This window comes from Ornithodoros turicata, chromosome 8, assembly GCF_037126465.1.
Source record: "Ornithodoros turicata isolate Travis chromosome 8, ASM3712646v1, whole genome shotgun sequence".
NCBI lineage: Eukaryota > Metazoa > Arthropoda > Arachnida > Ixodida > Argasidae > Ornithodoros > Ornithodoros turicata.
In genome coordinates, this window is record NC_088208.1 from 30,858,785 (window position 1) to 30,876,504 (window position 17,720).

General features: G+C 44.7%; 2 protein-coding genes across 6 annotated transcripts; one reads left to right on the forward strand and one right to left on the reverse strand.

The window, feature by feature from the left end:
- The first annotated feature begins 681 nt into the window (after positions 1–681).
- Positions 682–13,043, forward strand: LOC135366938 (WAS/WASL-interacting protein family member 3-like). 5 transcript variants are annotated; one of them, XM_064599941.1, is made up of 8 exons: positions 686–783; positions 860–965; positions 4,301–4,529; positions 5,697–5,810; positions 6,497–7,071; positions 7,831–8,095; positions 8,179–8,268; positions 9,508–13,043. In XM_064599941.1, the coding sequence occupies exons 3-8, from the start codon at positions 4,364–4,366 to the stop codon at positions 9,576–9,578; spliced, it is 1,281 nt and encodes a 426-aa protein (XP_064456011.1). In that variant the 5' UTR covers positions 686–783; positions 860–965; positions 4,301–4,363; the 3' UTR covers positions 9,579–13,043. The 5 variants fall into 5 exon arrangements, with proteins under 5 accessions (XP_064456010.1, XP_064456011.1, XP_064456012.1 ...); XM_064599940.1 differs by having other exon boundaries at positions 682–965; XM_064599942.1 differs by lacking the exon at positions 860–965 and having other exon boundaries at positions 693–783.
- A 1,527-nt stretch (positions 13,044–14,570) lies between these two features.
- Positions 14,571–15,591, reverse strand: LOC135366941 (ATP synthase subunit b, mitochondrial-like). The gene has a single exon (XM_064599950.1). It carries the CDS (start codon positions 15,487–15,489, stop codon positions 14,689–14,691), a length of 801 nt encoding a protein of 266 aa, XP_064456020.1. The 5' UTR covers positions 15,490–15,591; the 3' UTR covers positions 14,571–14,688.
- Between the last annotated feature and the right edge of the window lie 2,129 nt (positions 15,592–17,720).

A 17,720-nucleotide genomic window follows, 5' to 3' on the forward strand; every position in this document is an offset into this window, starting at 1 on the left:
TCCCTTATTCTTGCCTGTGTACCCCATACAAGGGCGGGGGGCTTTTTTATTTCAGTCTCAGACACCTGTCGGCAATGATGCGTAAAGTTCCCCCCTCCAATTTTTTTGCATCACCCACCCGTGCTCGCCATGGTGGACAAGCCGCTGGCGCTATACCCGCTGGAACAGTTATCTGGTTTCAGGAAAGACTGTGACACACGCAACGACATTATTTCCGATTGTTCGAATAAATTGTGCCGAACAACACGCAGTAATACGGGGACGATCATGCGACCTGTGTGTAGTGGCCTCCTGTTGCAGGGCTCAAATGCGTACCATATACAGCAAGATCGTGTTGGAGCTGATTAAAAACAAAATTTTTTCAGAGATAACATAATGAAAAAGAAGAGAAACCCAAATAAAGAAACGGGAGGAAAGTGGCGCGAAATGCTGTCTTTAAATGTTCGCGCCATTTCTTTTTGCCTCTCTTGATGTCAATGGCGATGCCAATACCTCACACAACACTTGAACTATCGTACCTGAATCAATGAACGCATGACAAATACGTGACGCGAAATCTAATATGAAACATCTTGAAATGAAAAACTGAAGTGTAACATTTCGCATGGAGTTTGCAGTTTTCTGCCTAGATTGGACTTCACTTATTACGCGCTCTGTCAGCTCAAGGTGTCGCGTCATGGAATGGGAATGATGGGAATGACGAAGTTTTCTTGTTCTGTGGTTCTGTTCGGTTCGATCTGAGTGTTTTGTGTTTATGTTTGAAAGAAAAAAGAAGCATAATCGGTACGACTACTCATTATCGGCAAAATAACGGTCCTCTAGAGTTCGCAATATGTAAACTAGGCTGTCTATTTCCAAGTTATTATCACTGAAGGTTGAAAAGTGGTCGCCATCTTCCCACAATCGAGGTGTACTTGAGTGGAAGTTTGTTGTGCTCTTTCCGAGGAGAATGACATAATATACAGGTAATTTCAGACAATACTTTTCGTGTTTGAACGACACCAAAGCACCCGCTGTCATTCTGCTGTTGTCACATTGCATCATTTTGTGCTTCATGCGTCAGTTGCTTTCGCGAACTCGGCATGCGGATGTACGTTTACACAGCGCACTGGCGGAAATGTTCATTTGTGTGGTTTTCAAGGGGCTCGAAGGAGTTGCCTATTGCTTACTCGGTGAGTGTCAGAGCTAGCGCTTACGATTGGTGCACATGATATTGATCAGATAGCACACAACGATAACCGGAGTGAGCATTTCGAGGGCACAGCTGAAAAGAATAGTCGCAATGATGTGAGCCAATTTGTTTCGGCAAATGTGGATATCCGGCTGCTTTCTTAGCGGAAGGCGGACACTCGTATTAGTTATATCAGGTACAGACAAAGTTGTGAGAGTGACCTTCTTGTCAACTTCCGAATACAGTCATTCGAGCAGTTGCCACATTTTTGTTTCTACACCTGGCTACGAGAACAACGAGAAGAAATCGATTACTTCAACTTTCTGCTGTTCATGAACTTTCCTGTTTTGCTTTGTAGTTTTAACTAATCAATGAATCAATCAATGAGCCAGCCACTGTTTTCAAACAAGAATATGCACACATGTTGTGTACTGCTGAGTGACTGCAGGTGAGCGGAACCACTTCAGCATTGCCTGCAATGCTTATCTGCCTTGCAATGGAGGAAAGAACATGTTTTCTGCTTCTCCCATGCATGTTCAAGTTTCTTGTAATGTGAAAAGAACAAGCATAATTTCTGAGAAAAACCTTTTCTTTGAGGGATATCACTTAAAATCGAAAGTGTTTCCTCAAATTTGAGCAAAGGATGCCACTAATCAGGTAGATGGCAGAATTCTTGTTGACTTCGCACACTATATATGATCGCACTATATTTGGCTGTAATCCTTATCTGCAAACACCATATACATTACTCATGCCCATTAGAGTCCAAACATAGTCACACAGTCATTCAGATGTGTCAACCGTACTTGTCACGAAACATTGTTTGTGTAGCTCAAAAAGAAAAAAAGGCTGAAATATGGTCTCAACTGTTATAGGCGAGCTGCACTTTGCTAGGGACATCACTGAGTGTTGTAGTCGAGCTCCCCTCGCGGCAGACGCGCACATACTTTTCCTGTGTGTTAGAGGTGGGTGGTGTGGACCCAGGGCATTTGCTCACCGTCCGAAAGCTCAAGGACAAATGGTGAAGTTTTTACGTGCCTGTTGTTTGCGCAAGTTATATGTCTTGTTTGGTGGCACAGTTTAGTAGCAAAATGTTTGTCGTAGGAGAACATACTTCGTCGTGGTTGGAGGGATGACTGGTGGGAAACATTAAAATTCTGCATCATGTTTTCAACCACACACATGATTGAAGCTCCTTAATAGTAAAATAACACATGTGCACAATCATAGAAGCATGGTAGGACTCACGTGGCAGTTAGTTATGTGTGTGTAGGCGAAGCTTGACTGTAATAATCGAGGTCATTTATTGGTCACTCCTTTATTTTAAAAAAATATCTTTCAGACAAGTGCAAAAGCGTATAAAAATAATGCGTATCAATATGAGTCCCGTGGTCGCTCCGTGAAAATATGGGGCAGAGAAATTCGTTTTTTCTTAATATGCTTCAACACTTAGTGTATTGTGAGATGCTGGGAAGGTTGTCCGTATCTTCTGTCGGGTGACTCCATAGCATAATCCCGCAAGGAATGTAAATTCCCTGGGTAGGTGAACCTCAGAAGGGTCTTTTTGTACTTCATATCTCAGGGAGCGGAGCTGCTTTGTGTATGTGATGTGGTGTTCCCCCTTCTAGTACTTCCTGTACAGATAACGAGAACTGGAAAGTTTCCCCACTTAGTTCCTCTTTTCACGAAATATCGGTACCACGCAAATGCTGACTAAAAATTTTAGGTTGAATACTTCCAAACAACAAGGAAAAGCGAGTTGTGGCCACGGCTATAAATGGAAGTTAAGTTAGAATGGAAGTTAAGAACGGTTATGGAAGTCACTAACTCCACCAAGAGAAGACTGAAGCTGTTTTTTTTAGCAGCTGTCGGACGATGCATTCGTTTTCGTTTCTGCACAGTTAGAAAACTAAAATTGTGATTTGAAAAATACAACGCTTATTATCATTCACTATTTCACGCAGTGGAAACATTTAAAATAAATTATGAAACTGTCAGGGCGGGCTCTTGGTAAAAGAGAACGGGGTAAGCAAATGTCCGTTGAGCAATTGTCCGTTCCCCGTTGTGGATATGCCCAAGCATGGCAGAAACCTGTCCTAACAGCAAAGCAGGGAGGGAATAGCAGTCCTTGCAAACTGTATTGACGAGAAAATAATTCTTGTTCGTTGAGTGGTCCCAGTACTACTGTAGTCACTTTGCTGTTCATGTTGACCTCACAGAATCTTTGCCAGTATATTATAATCCACGTTATTGTTTTATTTGTGGGAGCACCACTACTGCAACATTTCTTCGTTGTAAATTCCACTAAAATGCCACAAATCAGGTGAAGCGTGGAACTAGTTTAACGATTTGCAGACGGACACTTTGTGCTGCTCTTGGGCACATAAAATAGAGATTATTATTGTTGTTGTTGTTAAAGGGGCACTAAAATGCAAAAACAAGTTCACTTCAAATTACGTTACAAGCTATATTAATTTTGAACTTGTTATCGTAATTCAAAACTTTGCTTCCGTTACGAAGCTACAATCAAGACTATACCGGACTCTTTCTTGCTCCGGCGCTAAGCAGTGAATGATGCTTCAGCTCGTGCATCTGTGTTTTTAGTCCAAGCTGCACGTGCCACGCCATGAAGCACTCCGGGCCAAAAATATAGTGCGCGTTGTGAGGCAGACTGGCGTTGCTGTCAGAAGGACGTGAAAATAAACCTTGTCAGCGGAATATTCGCAAGAACTGTTGTGGGCTACAATTCAGTGAATCGCTTTTGAAGACCGCAGCAGTGCGCGTCATGCCGCTCATATAAGGAACAGCCAAATCCTCACGGGCATGATAGGCATGCATGCGCTTCTCCTGCTGTCTCATTGGATGCTGCCAATCTTTGCCTCCTGTGGATCCCATTCGTTGCTCTCCAAAGACGGCTCCAGAGCCAAAGACTGCTCTGTTTTCGTTCCGTTTTTCTTCTAAACGGTAGCGTTGTGCGAACTAATTTTGATTGAATTGCACTAATTGAAACACTGACTTTCATTTTGAGAGCAAGTTGTTTTTGCATTCTAGTACTTGTTTAATACTAACCACACAGCCATTTATGCAGTGGTACTAAGTTTGCAATTTTTCTGTCTTTTCTTCCTTCAGCACAACATTCTTTTGTGGTCTGACTGAGTGAGGACACCAGTCTCCTGAGTGTCCTTGTGCAAGATGCCGCCGCCACCACCTCCTCCGCCCCCAATGGGCGGCCCACCGCTTTCAAAGCCCGTGGCACCCGTGCCCTCTGCGGACAGATCGGCACTTCTTTCCGAGATCCGAGGAGGAGCAACTCTGAAAAAGACAGCAACAAATGATCGGAGTGCTCCAGTGATAGGCAGTGAGTCGTGTAGCATAGCGTACAAAGATGCGTGGGAATCCAAGGGACTTGTAGCATGCATACGCTTAGTATTTCAGTGCCCTTTGCCTGTTCTTCATTGGCCTTATTTGTATGAGAAATCATTCCCTGTCTCTTTTGATGCTCTTCGTTTTTGGGTTTTATGATTTTTCCGAATTCGGGAGGGAAAAGTCTGGTGCTATTTACACACGAGAATTTGGGGAGACATCGGGCGCTATGATCTCTGTTTGATATGTCACCGGGGAATCTTTGGGTGAAACGAAAGGCATGTCATGAAAAATCGGATTTAACCCGAAAACGAAGACCCCTACTCAGCCGTTATGTATTGGATGGTAGCTTGAGGGCTTACCCTACATTTCAGTGATTTTTGTAAAATATGTCACCTTCTAGTTGAGGCATTTCATGCCGAAGTCCAATGCAAGCTTACATACCATCAAAGTTACAGGAAAACAAAGAGAGAGAGAGAGAGAGAAGGTAAATCAAAGGGGTGAGAACGCAAGAAAAGTCATGAGCTAATTGCTGAACAGCATAACAAACACTTGTTGAAAATCATAGGGGCCATCATGACAGTTCTCCACCTCACAGTCTAAATCAATAAAATCGTAAGCTTGTGGCGTGTCGTAGTCATGTTCTGTTGAACTTCAGTTTATTGTTTATCCCAATATGGTACTGAACCGGGCTTGTTGGTAACGGCGAATTCGGGCGCCATTTCATGGCAACACGTCCGAAATTGCTAGCTTGGCGCCCGAGCTGGATCACGTGACAGTCTCCTCGTGAACATGAGTGCCAGGAATCTAGCGGTTTTAGTCGCTTGGATCACGCTGGGGGCATCGCGGTTGCTCGTCTTCATGCTCCGTCGTCTGCTAAACCACGCGTTTTTATTGTTTATATATAGTTGGAAAAAAAAAGCATACTAGTTTAGTTAGTAAATCACTCAAACGCGCAGGTAACATAAGTGTCCTAAGAAGCTAAAATCCTACGCCAGCATTCAGGGGAAGGACCACGAACCACTTGTGTAGCAGTGGAGTGCTATGGCATACACAGAAGTTTTTTTCCTTTGGTACTTCTCGCTAATAGAAATTGAGTCAGCCACAGACAGTCCTGTTTCCCTGTCTGGTTGCACCACTATACCGTAGAATGCTTGTGCAGGCAAGAAGGGAAAAACAGTCACAGACGCTGCCCCTACCCGAATGAATGGCCCCCCTGGGTTGGGAGGACTCTTTGCAGGTGGAGTACCAAAACTGCGTCCTGTAGGATCTTCAGGTACGTACTGCATATTAGTGGTACAGGGTGAATTTAACAAAGGTTACACATTTTGATTGCTTCTTAAAAATAGAAAAATAATGTTTCTGGTGCTTCAAACTTTGCAGACTGACAGTCAATGGCTTGAAGTTTTATACATATTTTTTTTTCAAATGCTATCACTTTGTGGGAAAAAAGTTAGAAGCAAAGCAAATTCACACCCCATGCATATCCTATGGCCTGTACTGCTCACAAGCCGCCATTTTTTCCTCTGTCTACTTCATGTTCACATCACCACGTATGGGTGGCTGCTTGGAGACGAAGCAAAACCAAAACCTATGGAACAACCAGATGAACCATATGCGGAGTTTCATGGCAGCGCCACCTATACGTGGTGATGTGAACGTGAAGCAGACGCAGGAAGAAATGGCAGTTTGCGGGCAGTCTAGGCCATAGGAAATGCATGGGGTGCAAATTTGCTTTGCTTCTAACTCTTTTTCCTAAAAAGTGATAGCATTTGAAAAAAATATCGATAAAACCTCAGGCGAATGACTGTCAGTCTGCAAAGTTTGAAGCGCCAGAGACGTCGCCTTCTATTTTTTATGGCGCGATCAAAATGTGCAACCTTTGTTAAATTCACCCTGTACTTCTGGCCCTGCCCTTATGACAGTGTGCGATGCAGGTTCTGAAAAACGCTTGACTTGCAGGTGGAGGTCCAGCACAACATTCCGCTCCCCGCCCCGTGTTGCCGACAGGTAACGATCCTAGTCCTTCTGCTGCTCCACCACGACATCGGAGCGAAACGCCCCCGGCACGACGTGCCCTGCCCCCATTCCCCGCTGACGTGGCTCCACGTGGTCCACCCCCAGCACCGCCCCCTTCGAACCAGAAACCGAACTTCTCTGCCAGTACGTCTCCTGTGCAGAACCGTGTCCGAGCAGGACCCCCATTGCCCAACAAGCCGCCTGGGGTGACAAGGTCAGCCTCGCAGACGAGCCTGAATGCCAAGCGACCTCCCCTCCGTGCTCCGACAGTGAAGCCGCCACCCCCACCCAAGAGTCCGGTGGTGGCTACCACAGTTGGCGGAGGGAATATGAAGTTTGGTACCCTTGGGCCCCAACCGAGGCTGTGTGTGCCGACGACTGGCGTTGGGAGAAGGCAAAGCTTCGGTGCAGTTGACACGCGGGAGCGGGAGCATGAGAATAGTGCGACGGTGCCTGCGAAGATGAGTGGACCACCTCCGCCGCCGAGGAATATAAGTGTACCGGGAAACCTTAACCAGGTACGTTTGCGAGCACTGTAGTTTTACCTGTTGCACCAGATCTTTATTTGTTTGATTGAAGTTTCATCAGCATTTGGGGAGGCTGTGTGCTCCCCATCGTTAGCGTCCCTAGCTTTCTGCCACTTTTCTATTTTTCTGAAATTTTTACCTTTCCGCGAAGCGGGATTTATAAATCCGCAGGCAAGAGACAAAAAATGTTGCAGTATTCTCCAAAGATTGCTTACCAACTCATCCCTCGTGCTTTTCCAGCCTTTCCTAACTTTTCAGTGCACAAAGAAAATTAGACTCAACTCTGACAATTTCTCTCCGGGCATTCCGGTTGTTACAGTTTCTTTCAGCGTGGCACGTTCAGCAGTGTAAGTGTTAGTGATATCAGTTGCATCATGCATTGCAGTCACGACTGGTCGGGTTCAACCCACAAAAATGTCGCAGATCGATTGAATTCCTCACCTAATCCTGTTGTACTATATCAAATATTCCGCGAAAAACACACGATTCTGAGGGAAACTGCAGGTTCTGCGAGGCATGGTCAGTTCCGCAAAATTTTGCAGAATCGTGGATTCGCAGAAAGCTATTCCATAGGGTGTAAGGGTCGGGTGGATGTATCCCGGTGCCACTTGTATCTGCTGACTTTTTCAGACTTGTTTGGCCTATTTGGCAGATACTTCTTTGGGGTGTTACATTAGGGGTGTAAGCTCTAGCCTAGACTAGGAGAGTACTGAGCATGGTGCTAAAAACCCCCTGAACGTGATAATTTAGGTACACAAGGCACGTACTGCCCCTCCACCACCCCCTGCACCTCCTGCCAGACCTCCTGCAGCAAGACCGCCGCCACCCCCACGTGGACAGCCTCCCCCACTGCCCTCAACAGGACCCCCGCAACTGCCCCAGCGCAATTCTCAGGCTCCTCCTCCCCCGCCGCCAAACCAAGCTTCAAAGCCCGTGGGGCTAGTTCCCCCTGGTCGACCTTCTCCGACGCCTCCACAGAGAAGTTCTTCAATGAGGAATTCAGATGTACCGCAAAGTAAGTAGACTCAAATCCAGCTCGTTGCTGCTTTCTGGTGTGATACACTTACAGCAGTGGTGCTTGTTTTGTGCTACTTTTAGGCTTTGAGGGCCGTTTCACGTTCAACCCTGTTAGCTGCTTCCCTGCGCCCTGTTATGTAGCCACAGATCCCAAGAAGTACCCGAGCAAGGGTAAGTATCCACGCACAGTGTAGTTACGAATCGTGAAGTGGTACTGGCGAATCTTGATATTGAACATTATAAAGCAATACGTACTTCGAACCAGCGAGTTCACCTAAGCGATGACTTGTACTGTTTACTGATTGTGCAGTGAACAGAGCCATGACATCTGATATTGAAACATTAGCAAGCAACACGGAGGCACCAACAGCGGTACGCTAGCAACTGAGTTTATTAGAACAAAACCGCAATGACTAACCGGGCAAGTCCCATGCCACGAAAGACAGTCTCCACAGGGGATAGAATATATACTTTTTATTGTTCAATATACGAGGAAATGCTGTATACAGTAGAACCCCTTTGTAGTAAACTCTCTGGGACCAGGATGAAATTTTACTAGATCAGGAGTTTTATTACATCAGGTGTGTCATTGAATATATAGGGATTCTGTTGGGACCGGAGTTCTCATTTACTATAAGCAGAGTTTTACTACAAGCGGAGTGATTATAACGAGGTTCTACTCTATTCTTTGCCGCACTTCAAAGGAAAGGAATAGACGACGTTCCTTGTACAGTCAACAGACTTGTTGGGACATTTTATCGTGCAGTTGGTAACCTTTGCTGGGTTGTTTATAACCGGGATCATTCTTGAAAGTTTTGTACGGGCACCGAAAGAGAACTTCCAAACTGGAGGCAGCAGCTACATTCTTTACCCTGTGGGCAGAACCATGTGAATGGGGGTATGCTCACGACACATTACCCCTTCCCTGGGTTATCAGAGGTTGGCTGTCTGGAGGGGAGGAGGCGTTTAGCCATAGTTTGCGGATCTTTGTGCTAGGGTACAGTAGATGCACGTACAACATGATATGTTTGCTATCACACAACGAAGAACAGAGAGAGAGAAAAGCTGAAAATAGCAACAGGCTCTGCTTGTTGGAAGTTACTATGCATGATAAATGAGTGCAACGGAGACAGGACAACACGACACAGATCACTGTGTCGTGTTGTCCTGTCTCTGTTTGCACTCGTTTATCATGAGTAAAGAAACGCTGTGCAGTACAAGTTAGATTGTCGATATCTAGAGTTCTAAGCAGTGAAAGATTTTTTTTTTTTCCTATGTTCACCGTCACCACAATTATACATCATGTCTTACAACATTCGTCTTACAACATCATACATTTTATGGGTTTGCCTTCACTGTCTCCAGAATCGTACGCTTGAATCCAATTTGTGTGCACTCTGCCTGTTACAGGGCCAAAGCGGAACCATCAACGTCAGGCTCCTCCGCCCCCAGTCCCAGGGCTGGCAGCACAGGCCGTATGATGCCTCTATGATCCCTACGGGAGTGGAGTGAGTTCGAGGTTATGTTGGTCCTGCGGAACCCCTCCAGCAATTTTGCTCACAGACTGCTGACCCCACCTCGGAAGTATTAAGAGGCAGGTCTCAGTGTTACGTCGCGTTGTTCCATACGTGTGGATCCGCACACGTCGTATGGTGACTCCCGTTTTAAAGGTTGAACAGTTGGAAGGAAAACAAACCACGTATATTGAAATACAGGGTGTTACCCTATAAAAGTCTACCCGCGCCGGAATGCCGTGCTCGCCAATTACTCAATGCAGGCGGTACAATGTGTTGCCTACGTATAAAACTCATAAGGACATTCCATCGTGGTAAATATCAAAGTGATTGAGCACCGTAACGCAAAGTTATAGCGCAAAACGTGAGGTTCCCGTAGTCAAAACAGCCAAGATGGCGCCTCTCAGTTAGCAGACGACATCCCTTTTGGGTGTCGTCTGCTTTGTATGCGTCGGCATTTTTCGTTCCTCATGTTGCTTACTTCTGAGCAAAATACGACAGTTACACGAAAACGAAATGAAAACTGCAGTTCCATCCGACTGGCAGGACATGCGACACGTTGTCGTGTGGGGAGCAGCATGTTAAGTGCTCTTCTCAACGCCGCCACCTTGTTTGTTTTGACTATGGGAATTGCACGTTTTGAGTTAACCTTTGTGCTGCGGCACTCAATCACTTCGAAATTTACCAAGATTAAATGTCCTTATGAGCTTTGTATAAAGATCGCACAATGTGCCACCTGCATTGAGTAATTGGCGAATACGGCATGGCAGCACGGGTAGACTTTTATAGGGTAACACCCTGTATTTCTCAATGCTAAAGGGTTCCATCTCGCTCCTCGCAATATCTTTCTGCCACGTGACGGCTTTCGCTACTTTTCAGAGAATGACCTGTTGTGCGATGAGTGTTCGCTTTATCATTTTTTAGTAAAGTATAAATTTTTATTCTGGAAGCTTCGATGGAAGGACATCGTTAGGGACATTGTGCCAGGATGGACGCGAAAAGCTATCGCGAAATGCACTTTTGTATTTTATCTCTCTCCCTTCTATCTGCACTCCAGTGCCGATTTATGCTTGCAATCCGACGACAGAAGGCCAGTTCTCACTGATTTGTACTGTTTTTGTACCTGTGATTTGTCAGCATACTGTATATTACTAGGAAAAGCCTATGGTGTATGTCTGTAATATAATTGACTACTAATGCAGAAACAATCTGTGAATACGTTTCCAAGAATCTTGTTATTTTACTCACTCTACAATGACACCTCCACAGAACGGCTGCAGTATCACAAAAATTAGAAGTGTGCAAATATGCAAATATATATATATATATATATATATATACAAACTCAATTTACGTGGCGGCCGCCGTAACTTATTGCGAGTCTCTCTTGCTGTTCGCGCTAGTTGTAGTGAGGTATGGTTAGTTTGCCCTCAAAACATTCCTAGGGTCGCTTAGGTGGTCTGCTATTTCAAAATGTAAAATCATACTATCAAAGTGTACTGTTGTACTAGAACAGTACCCCCCCCCCTGATAGCGGAGCAGTTAGTGTCCATTGGCAGCTCTGTGACGATGAGACGATGTTTGTCGTCACAGTGGGTTAATTTTGTTGGGCTGCTAATGCCTGGATTCTGAAAAAAAAAAAAAAACTAAAGAGGCAGTTGCAGTTTTAAGTGTGTCGGAAGTATAAAAGTGGGAAACCGAATTGTTCCTCGTGACGCACATGTTAGCAAAAAACTTGATAATGCTTAGGGCCCTGTGTTTTCTGGTTTTATATTCTTCCAAAATCTGGTTTTATCCTGGGAGCTATACAACGGGTGAAATCGGGCCAAATCGGGTGAAAAAAAAACAGGATTTCGGGTGAAAAAAAAAAGAACACACACATTTCGTAGCAACACGAGATGCCCAGCGACTGTGCTGAGCGGGAAGTGTTGTACGTGTGGCCTAATTGAATCGTCGGAGATTCCCATTTTGGGGGTTTTCGTGTCTTACCATAATCGACAATGGTGCCAATCGTGGGGTAAAATTAGGTTTTACCGAGCTTAACCCTAAAACACAGGGCCCTAATAATGCTGCCAAGTGTTCCGCCTACTTTTCACTGTACTTGAATATTGAAAGCAATGCAGGAAAAACATTTACAGGTAAGTTGATTTACAATGTCAAAAAAGTAGATGAGCATGCGCCTAGTGCCATGGTGGAGAGTACTTCAGAGCCTCCCACACCCCTGGTCCGCTTCAATTACGACCACATGCACAGTGCGATCCGAAACCAGCTTGCAGCAAATATCATAGATGGTGCCTGCACTGATGCCTGACTGAACAGTTGTTTATTTACCCTGGAATTGATCCGGAGGTGATCCATTTTCCTCGAACCAGTACAAAATCCGATACGAAAAATGCTTCAGTTCGACACACTGCTTTAATGTACGTCGCCTGTTACTGGTACTTAGTACTCTTAACTACGAGTCCGAGGTACTTTGCCCATCTCTGGCCTAGGTGCACTGCTCTCTGTTCTCGAGAAGAGCACTGTTAAAACAGTTTTCACTAGTGCGATGCAACCACAATGGACCCCTTTCCTAATAGTGTTTTAGTCCAGCAGCTCTTCAGCAAGCCCAAGTGTGCAGCATTAGCACCCAACCACAAAACCGGTTTTGGACCGTCAGCCGGTCTGTCTCGATTGTCTTTCTTTTGAGCATACGTCATACTTGAAATAAGGTGTTCCGCATAAATCAGTTGAGTAAAATCTGTTGGGTGTGCACAAAATGTTCTGTGGCACTTTCGAAGCTGTATAGGCACCACAGTGTATCATGTGCATAGGCAATTAGGGAGGAGGCCCATTAGCAATCTGAGGGGAAGGGGGTGACGATAGTGTAAAATGTGTCTTGTGTTACCGACACACTCTTTGGAATGCACATTAAGTTAAACACTTTCGTGAGTTTGAGCTAACAGCTGCATTTCATCAAACAATGATATATGCCCACACATTGCCTCAAAGAAGAGGATGTACATAAGACATATGTGCCTTGATACCCTCACCTTAGCTACGACAGAGTAATGATTGAAACCAACCCTTGCATCTGGGTGTATTGCTAGCATTAAAAAAGGAGACATCATTAGCCTTGAGGATTGCACATAAACTGCCAACATCTGTAACCTGTCTTTTATTAGTCTTCCGCTAGTACATCTGTAAACCAGTGCCAGAACCTAATTGCATTTGCACAGCGTCTTTGGAGAATGGACTGAACTGTACTACTTAGGTGGTGTTTACGCTGAGTTCTCTGGAACGAATGCGGAGAGCAGTGGAGCACTACGAGTCTTGCGTCCTTAATGCACCTTGTTCAACATGTGCAATACAATCGTCTGTAAGCTTCGTGAAGCTTTCTATGCCATTATACGAGACAAAATATGGCTGTAATTAAAGATATTTTGATATATATGTTTGTGTCGTTTCATTTTATAAAGCCTGCAGCGTACGCCTATGATGTGCTTAGGACATCAGAATGAGTGTATGTGCTGTTGTGGGGTTATTAGGTCCTCATTAGTGGCATTGCAAGGGGGATATGCAGTACAACTTGCATTGAACATGAGAGAATTGATGTCCTACAGCTGGCTAACCTTTTCAGTGACGTCCGACGTCCATCTTTCAACAACTTGCATTTTATTATTATTGTATTCCGTTTGCAATTTGCAAGGCCAGCTGAAAATGGTGCCATGTGTGGATTGAATTAGTGCACGTAAAAGGACCTGTGGAAGTCAACATATTTGCGGTATTTTGTCAGGTATCTATCAGCAGAATCTAACAGGTTCCGGTCAGGTGAAAAGTTGACACTTGCACTGGGGAGCTCTTATCATGTCGGCATCACCTCCCTTGTTTTGTTTAGCGTGAATCACGCCCACGTTATTCTGCTTCGGCAAAAAGATAAAGAATGTTTGGTAACTACTTGGCAATTCACTGTTCTGAGCGTGACTGCCATGTTCGGCTTGTGCAATACTCTCCCTACTGAGATTTGAAGCGAGAGCTGAACTTCCCTGCTCACACCCGGTGGATTGACACAGCAAGATGGTGATACATACCATAAGCGTATTACCTTGTTTTCCGCCATTGTAAGCATTCTGTTGTTGAACTATGTACTATAGAAGTACTTATCTTTTAGCTTGCCCCCAAAAATTAATTTATTTCCTCACAAATATCTCAATTCATGTGACATTTAACACGCTAGACGTTACATACTTAAAACATGCCGAGCACCATTTTGTGCCTACAGTATGCTAGTAGCTTTGATACATTGCCAGAAATCCTTTCCAGAGAACAGATGTAACGTACAAATGCTGAATTAAGAGGTTTGGTGTCTCGAGTGACAAGAGCTTCCAACTGAAACTGTGCTCCTTCAAACTTTGCACAAGTCATTATTTGAGACAATTCTGCCCTAAAAATGTGAAAATAGTTTCCACACTAAAAAGCACTTTTTGGACTTCCCATGTTCACATCCTTGCAAAGCTCTCCAGTGCTCAATGTAGTGAATGGGCTGAGCGCGAGAGCAAATTAAAAGCAGGAGCAGGAGTTCAGCGGGAACTAGAAGTGCCGACCTCAGCCCAGTTGGGGTTGTACTTGTACGTAAGGTAAAATGTTGGACCAAAGTTTACGGAATATGCTACGGTACATTCCTTCTTAAGAGTGACACACTAGCAGCAAATGGGATCGTACAGACTTAGTCACTTGTTTGCAAGTCCGTACGATTCCATTCTCTGCTAGCATGTCACTGAGGAAAGAATGCACCAGAGCATGTTCCGTAAACTTTTGTCCAGCACTGTACATGCCATAACACTGGACAGACACAGTGAGATGCAGTGTCATGTATTGGTATCCCCTAGAGGCACCTGTGTACTTTTGCTTGAAGCCTCAAAGTAAAATTGTACAAGCTTCGTGTGCCTACTTAAAACGTACAGGGAAGCAGTCATTGCAATTGTTTCACCATTTATTCTAGCCTTTGTGCAGAGGATAACAATTCCACCGAAAGTTCAGAGCAACGAATGCACTTAAAAGGACGCTATGTTTTGTCCGTAGTGTCGTGGTGCCAAGATCACGCTACAGCTGCTAGGCTTTTGAGGTCGGTGATGCATTTCTGCAGGGCATCCTTCTCTTGCTGCGGTGAGATGCTCTTGACGACATTATCAACAATCCAGTTGACCATATGCTTCTGCTGCAGTCGCCTCTTCACATTTTGAACTTCGAACTGGAAATCCAGCCTCTTCTTGACCTCGTTGTATACCGTCATCTGCCTCTTCCTGAATTCTGCTTCCAACTGAAGGTGAACGTTCTCTCGCTTTGCTTCAAACAGCATTTTTTCGCCCTCTGCTTGCCACTGGGAATGCTCCTCGTTCTTGATTGCTTCTTTCAAAGCGTCCATGTTCCCTGAACGGCAATGCTCAAGGTCCTCTTCCATCGTGTCCACCTCCTTGTCTACGTAAGCATTAACGCCAGGACCCATCTTTTTAACGCCATAAGAAATCATGATAGCAAGGGTTACACCGGTCCAGAATTCGTGGTCCATGAGCAATATTTCCTTCGAATACATGTAGGTGAGCAAGCCCGCACCGAAGAAGTAGGGGCCAGTGACTCCAGTTTTGTGGTAGAAAAACTGAAACCAGGAATCAGGAAGGAAACCCATACGGACCTTCGCAGGGTACACGGGTCTTTTGAGACGAGGAAAATTCACCAGATCACGTTCGGGAGGCTCGTTGGGAATTTCGAGGATTTCACGGCCATCTTTAGTTACTGCCGGCTGGGTAGCCGAGAGACGTATCGCAGTTGACAGAAGAGGAGTGTTGGTGAGCCTGGGTGTGCAGGCTCGGGAAAGTTGTTTCACCACGAGCAAATGCATCACCTTTTTCGCAATGATACACAGTCCAAGATTTAGCAAAAGGCTGACCCCAGACGTCCTCTGTCTCGGCTGATGTCGCTGCCAATGGGGTGGCGGGCGACGAAATGCAAGCACGATGATGGCGCCACCGCGCAGCGAGGTCTACGGCGGAGACTACGGTAACGTTTTCGAAGAAGAAACACAAATGTTTTTACTTTATATCTGCTTTGTGTTCGAATGCACTGGTTTTCGCGACGATCTGGCTGTCTGCAGGTAGCCTTACTACTGCTGCGTGAAGTCTGCCCAAGACGCACGACAAGTACTTTTTCTTTCATTCATACACTAAGGGCCACCGCCAGACCATTCATGTTGCAGAAATGATTTGCACAATGGCCACTTGCATGGTAAATGGAGGCAGGTACTGACCTGCACAGGATAAAGGCTATGGCATGAGTTCAACCTTTTTGTAAAGATGTCTGCAGCTGTTTCTCGATGAAGAACATTGGAGTTCCTTATAAGTATTATGAGACTGCATGTATAGCAAGTGCCGACAGATCTAAGTGACGTAGACTCATATAAGTAACAGAGCAGATACCCGTGAAAGCAAGTGATGATAACAGATAAGGACTTCCATATGAAAAAAAAACAAACCCTGAGGCTGAGAAAAAGAGAAATGTGAACAACAAGAATTTCAAACACAGTTGAACTTTATTACATAATACACAAAAAGTATATCCTCATGGAAATGGGGAAGGGTATAGAAAAGCTTTCAATTGCACATTGAAAGCAAGGTAGGACTTGCTTATGGTATTCCCGGTCTATCATAGATAGTGTGCCCAATGCTCCTGAGACAAAAAAAGAAAAAGAAAGAAAACGGGTTGTCTACCTTCGATTTGTCATGTAAATGATTGCAAGTATAACAGGTACTGATGCCGGTGTGTGTCTGTCACTAAAAGTGGTAATTCGGTACTTTGGACATCGAAGCAATTTTGGAACCACAATTTGTGTGCAATGTGAGGGATGTTTATGCACAAAATAAATTGTAAATTGCCAGAGTAGCCCCTCCGTTTGGGCATCATGAGGGAGGGGAAAGTCATTTCTTCTATGGTGAGCTTGTGTTTAGCATATTATTCATATTATTAGCATATCATATTTTTCCAGAGGAGTAACAACAGCTAAAGGATCTTGCACTCTATGTCGACATTCTGTCTTCTCTATGCACTTCAAGGTCTAATGATAGTGTTGTAGTACTGCTCAGGTGAAAAATGTTTAAAGTCATGAGGGTTTCAGAACCAAGATAATGAAGCTGCAGGCACAGGGTAATGCAACACCAATGCGAACATTCTGCACCCCCAGTAAAAGTAAAAAGTACATACACAAAAGTACAAAGAACAGCGTTGACATGCAGATATATGCATAATGTAAAACCCAGAGACTAGGGAACACGAAGGGACAGATACAACACGACACCAGCTCGCTTGCTTCCTAGCCATTTTTTCGTTATGCAGATATAGTGTTGTTTCAGTAATTTGCGTCTACAATCCTCTGTACTGTAATGGACAGGGCACCACTTATAAGTGCCATAAGTGGTGCCCTGTTCATTACAATTTAGAGGCTTGTAGACGCAAACTACTGAAACAACACTATCTGCATATAAACGCTGTTTTCGAGCCATAGTTGTAGGTGCTGAAGAATCCTAGACACAACTGAACAATCCTGGATACATGCAATACACGATCAATATACGTCACACGTGTAACCGTTCACTTTGTGCAGCAAATTGTGTGTAGGAAGCAAATTTTCTCTCACAAACTTTTTCTCTTTCTTATCAAGATGTGGGGGAGGTTGGAATTGCTGCTCTGCTACCATAAAAGTACATATAAAAAGGTACCATAAAACTACATAAACGCAGGGATCGCTAAACAACGCTTGCTGTTGGCACTGCACACAAGGGGGGTTGCAAAAAAAACCGGTGTATGCACAAAACACCACTGAAGATGATTTCCAGACGTTCGTCTGAGTTGTTGAGATAACAACGATGCATACAACACACTACACCACTGGAAACTTTAGCGATACTCTGCGAAGCCGTCCACCAAATCGCAGCACAATTTCAGCAAAACTATGAAGACCTCTCATTATCCCATCAACGTGCACTGTCTCGCTCGCTGGTCTCGCTCGCAGTTCCTGGGTTCTTGTTTCTCTCTCAACTCTCAACCCGACAAGCGACCAGCAACTCATCTACGCTGAAA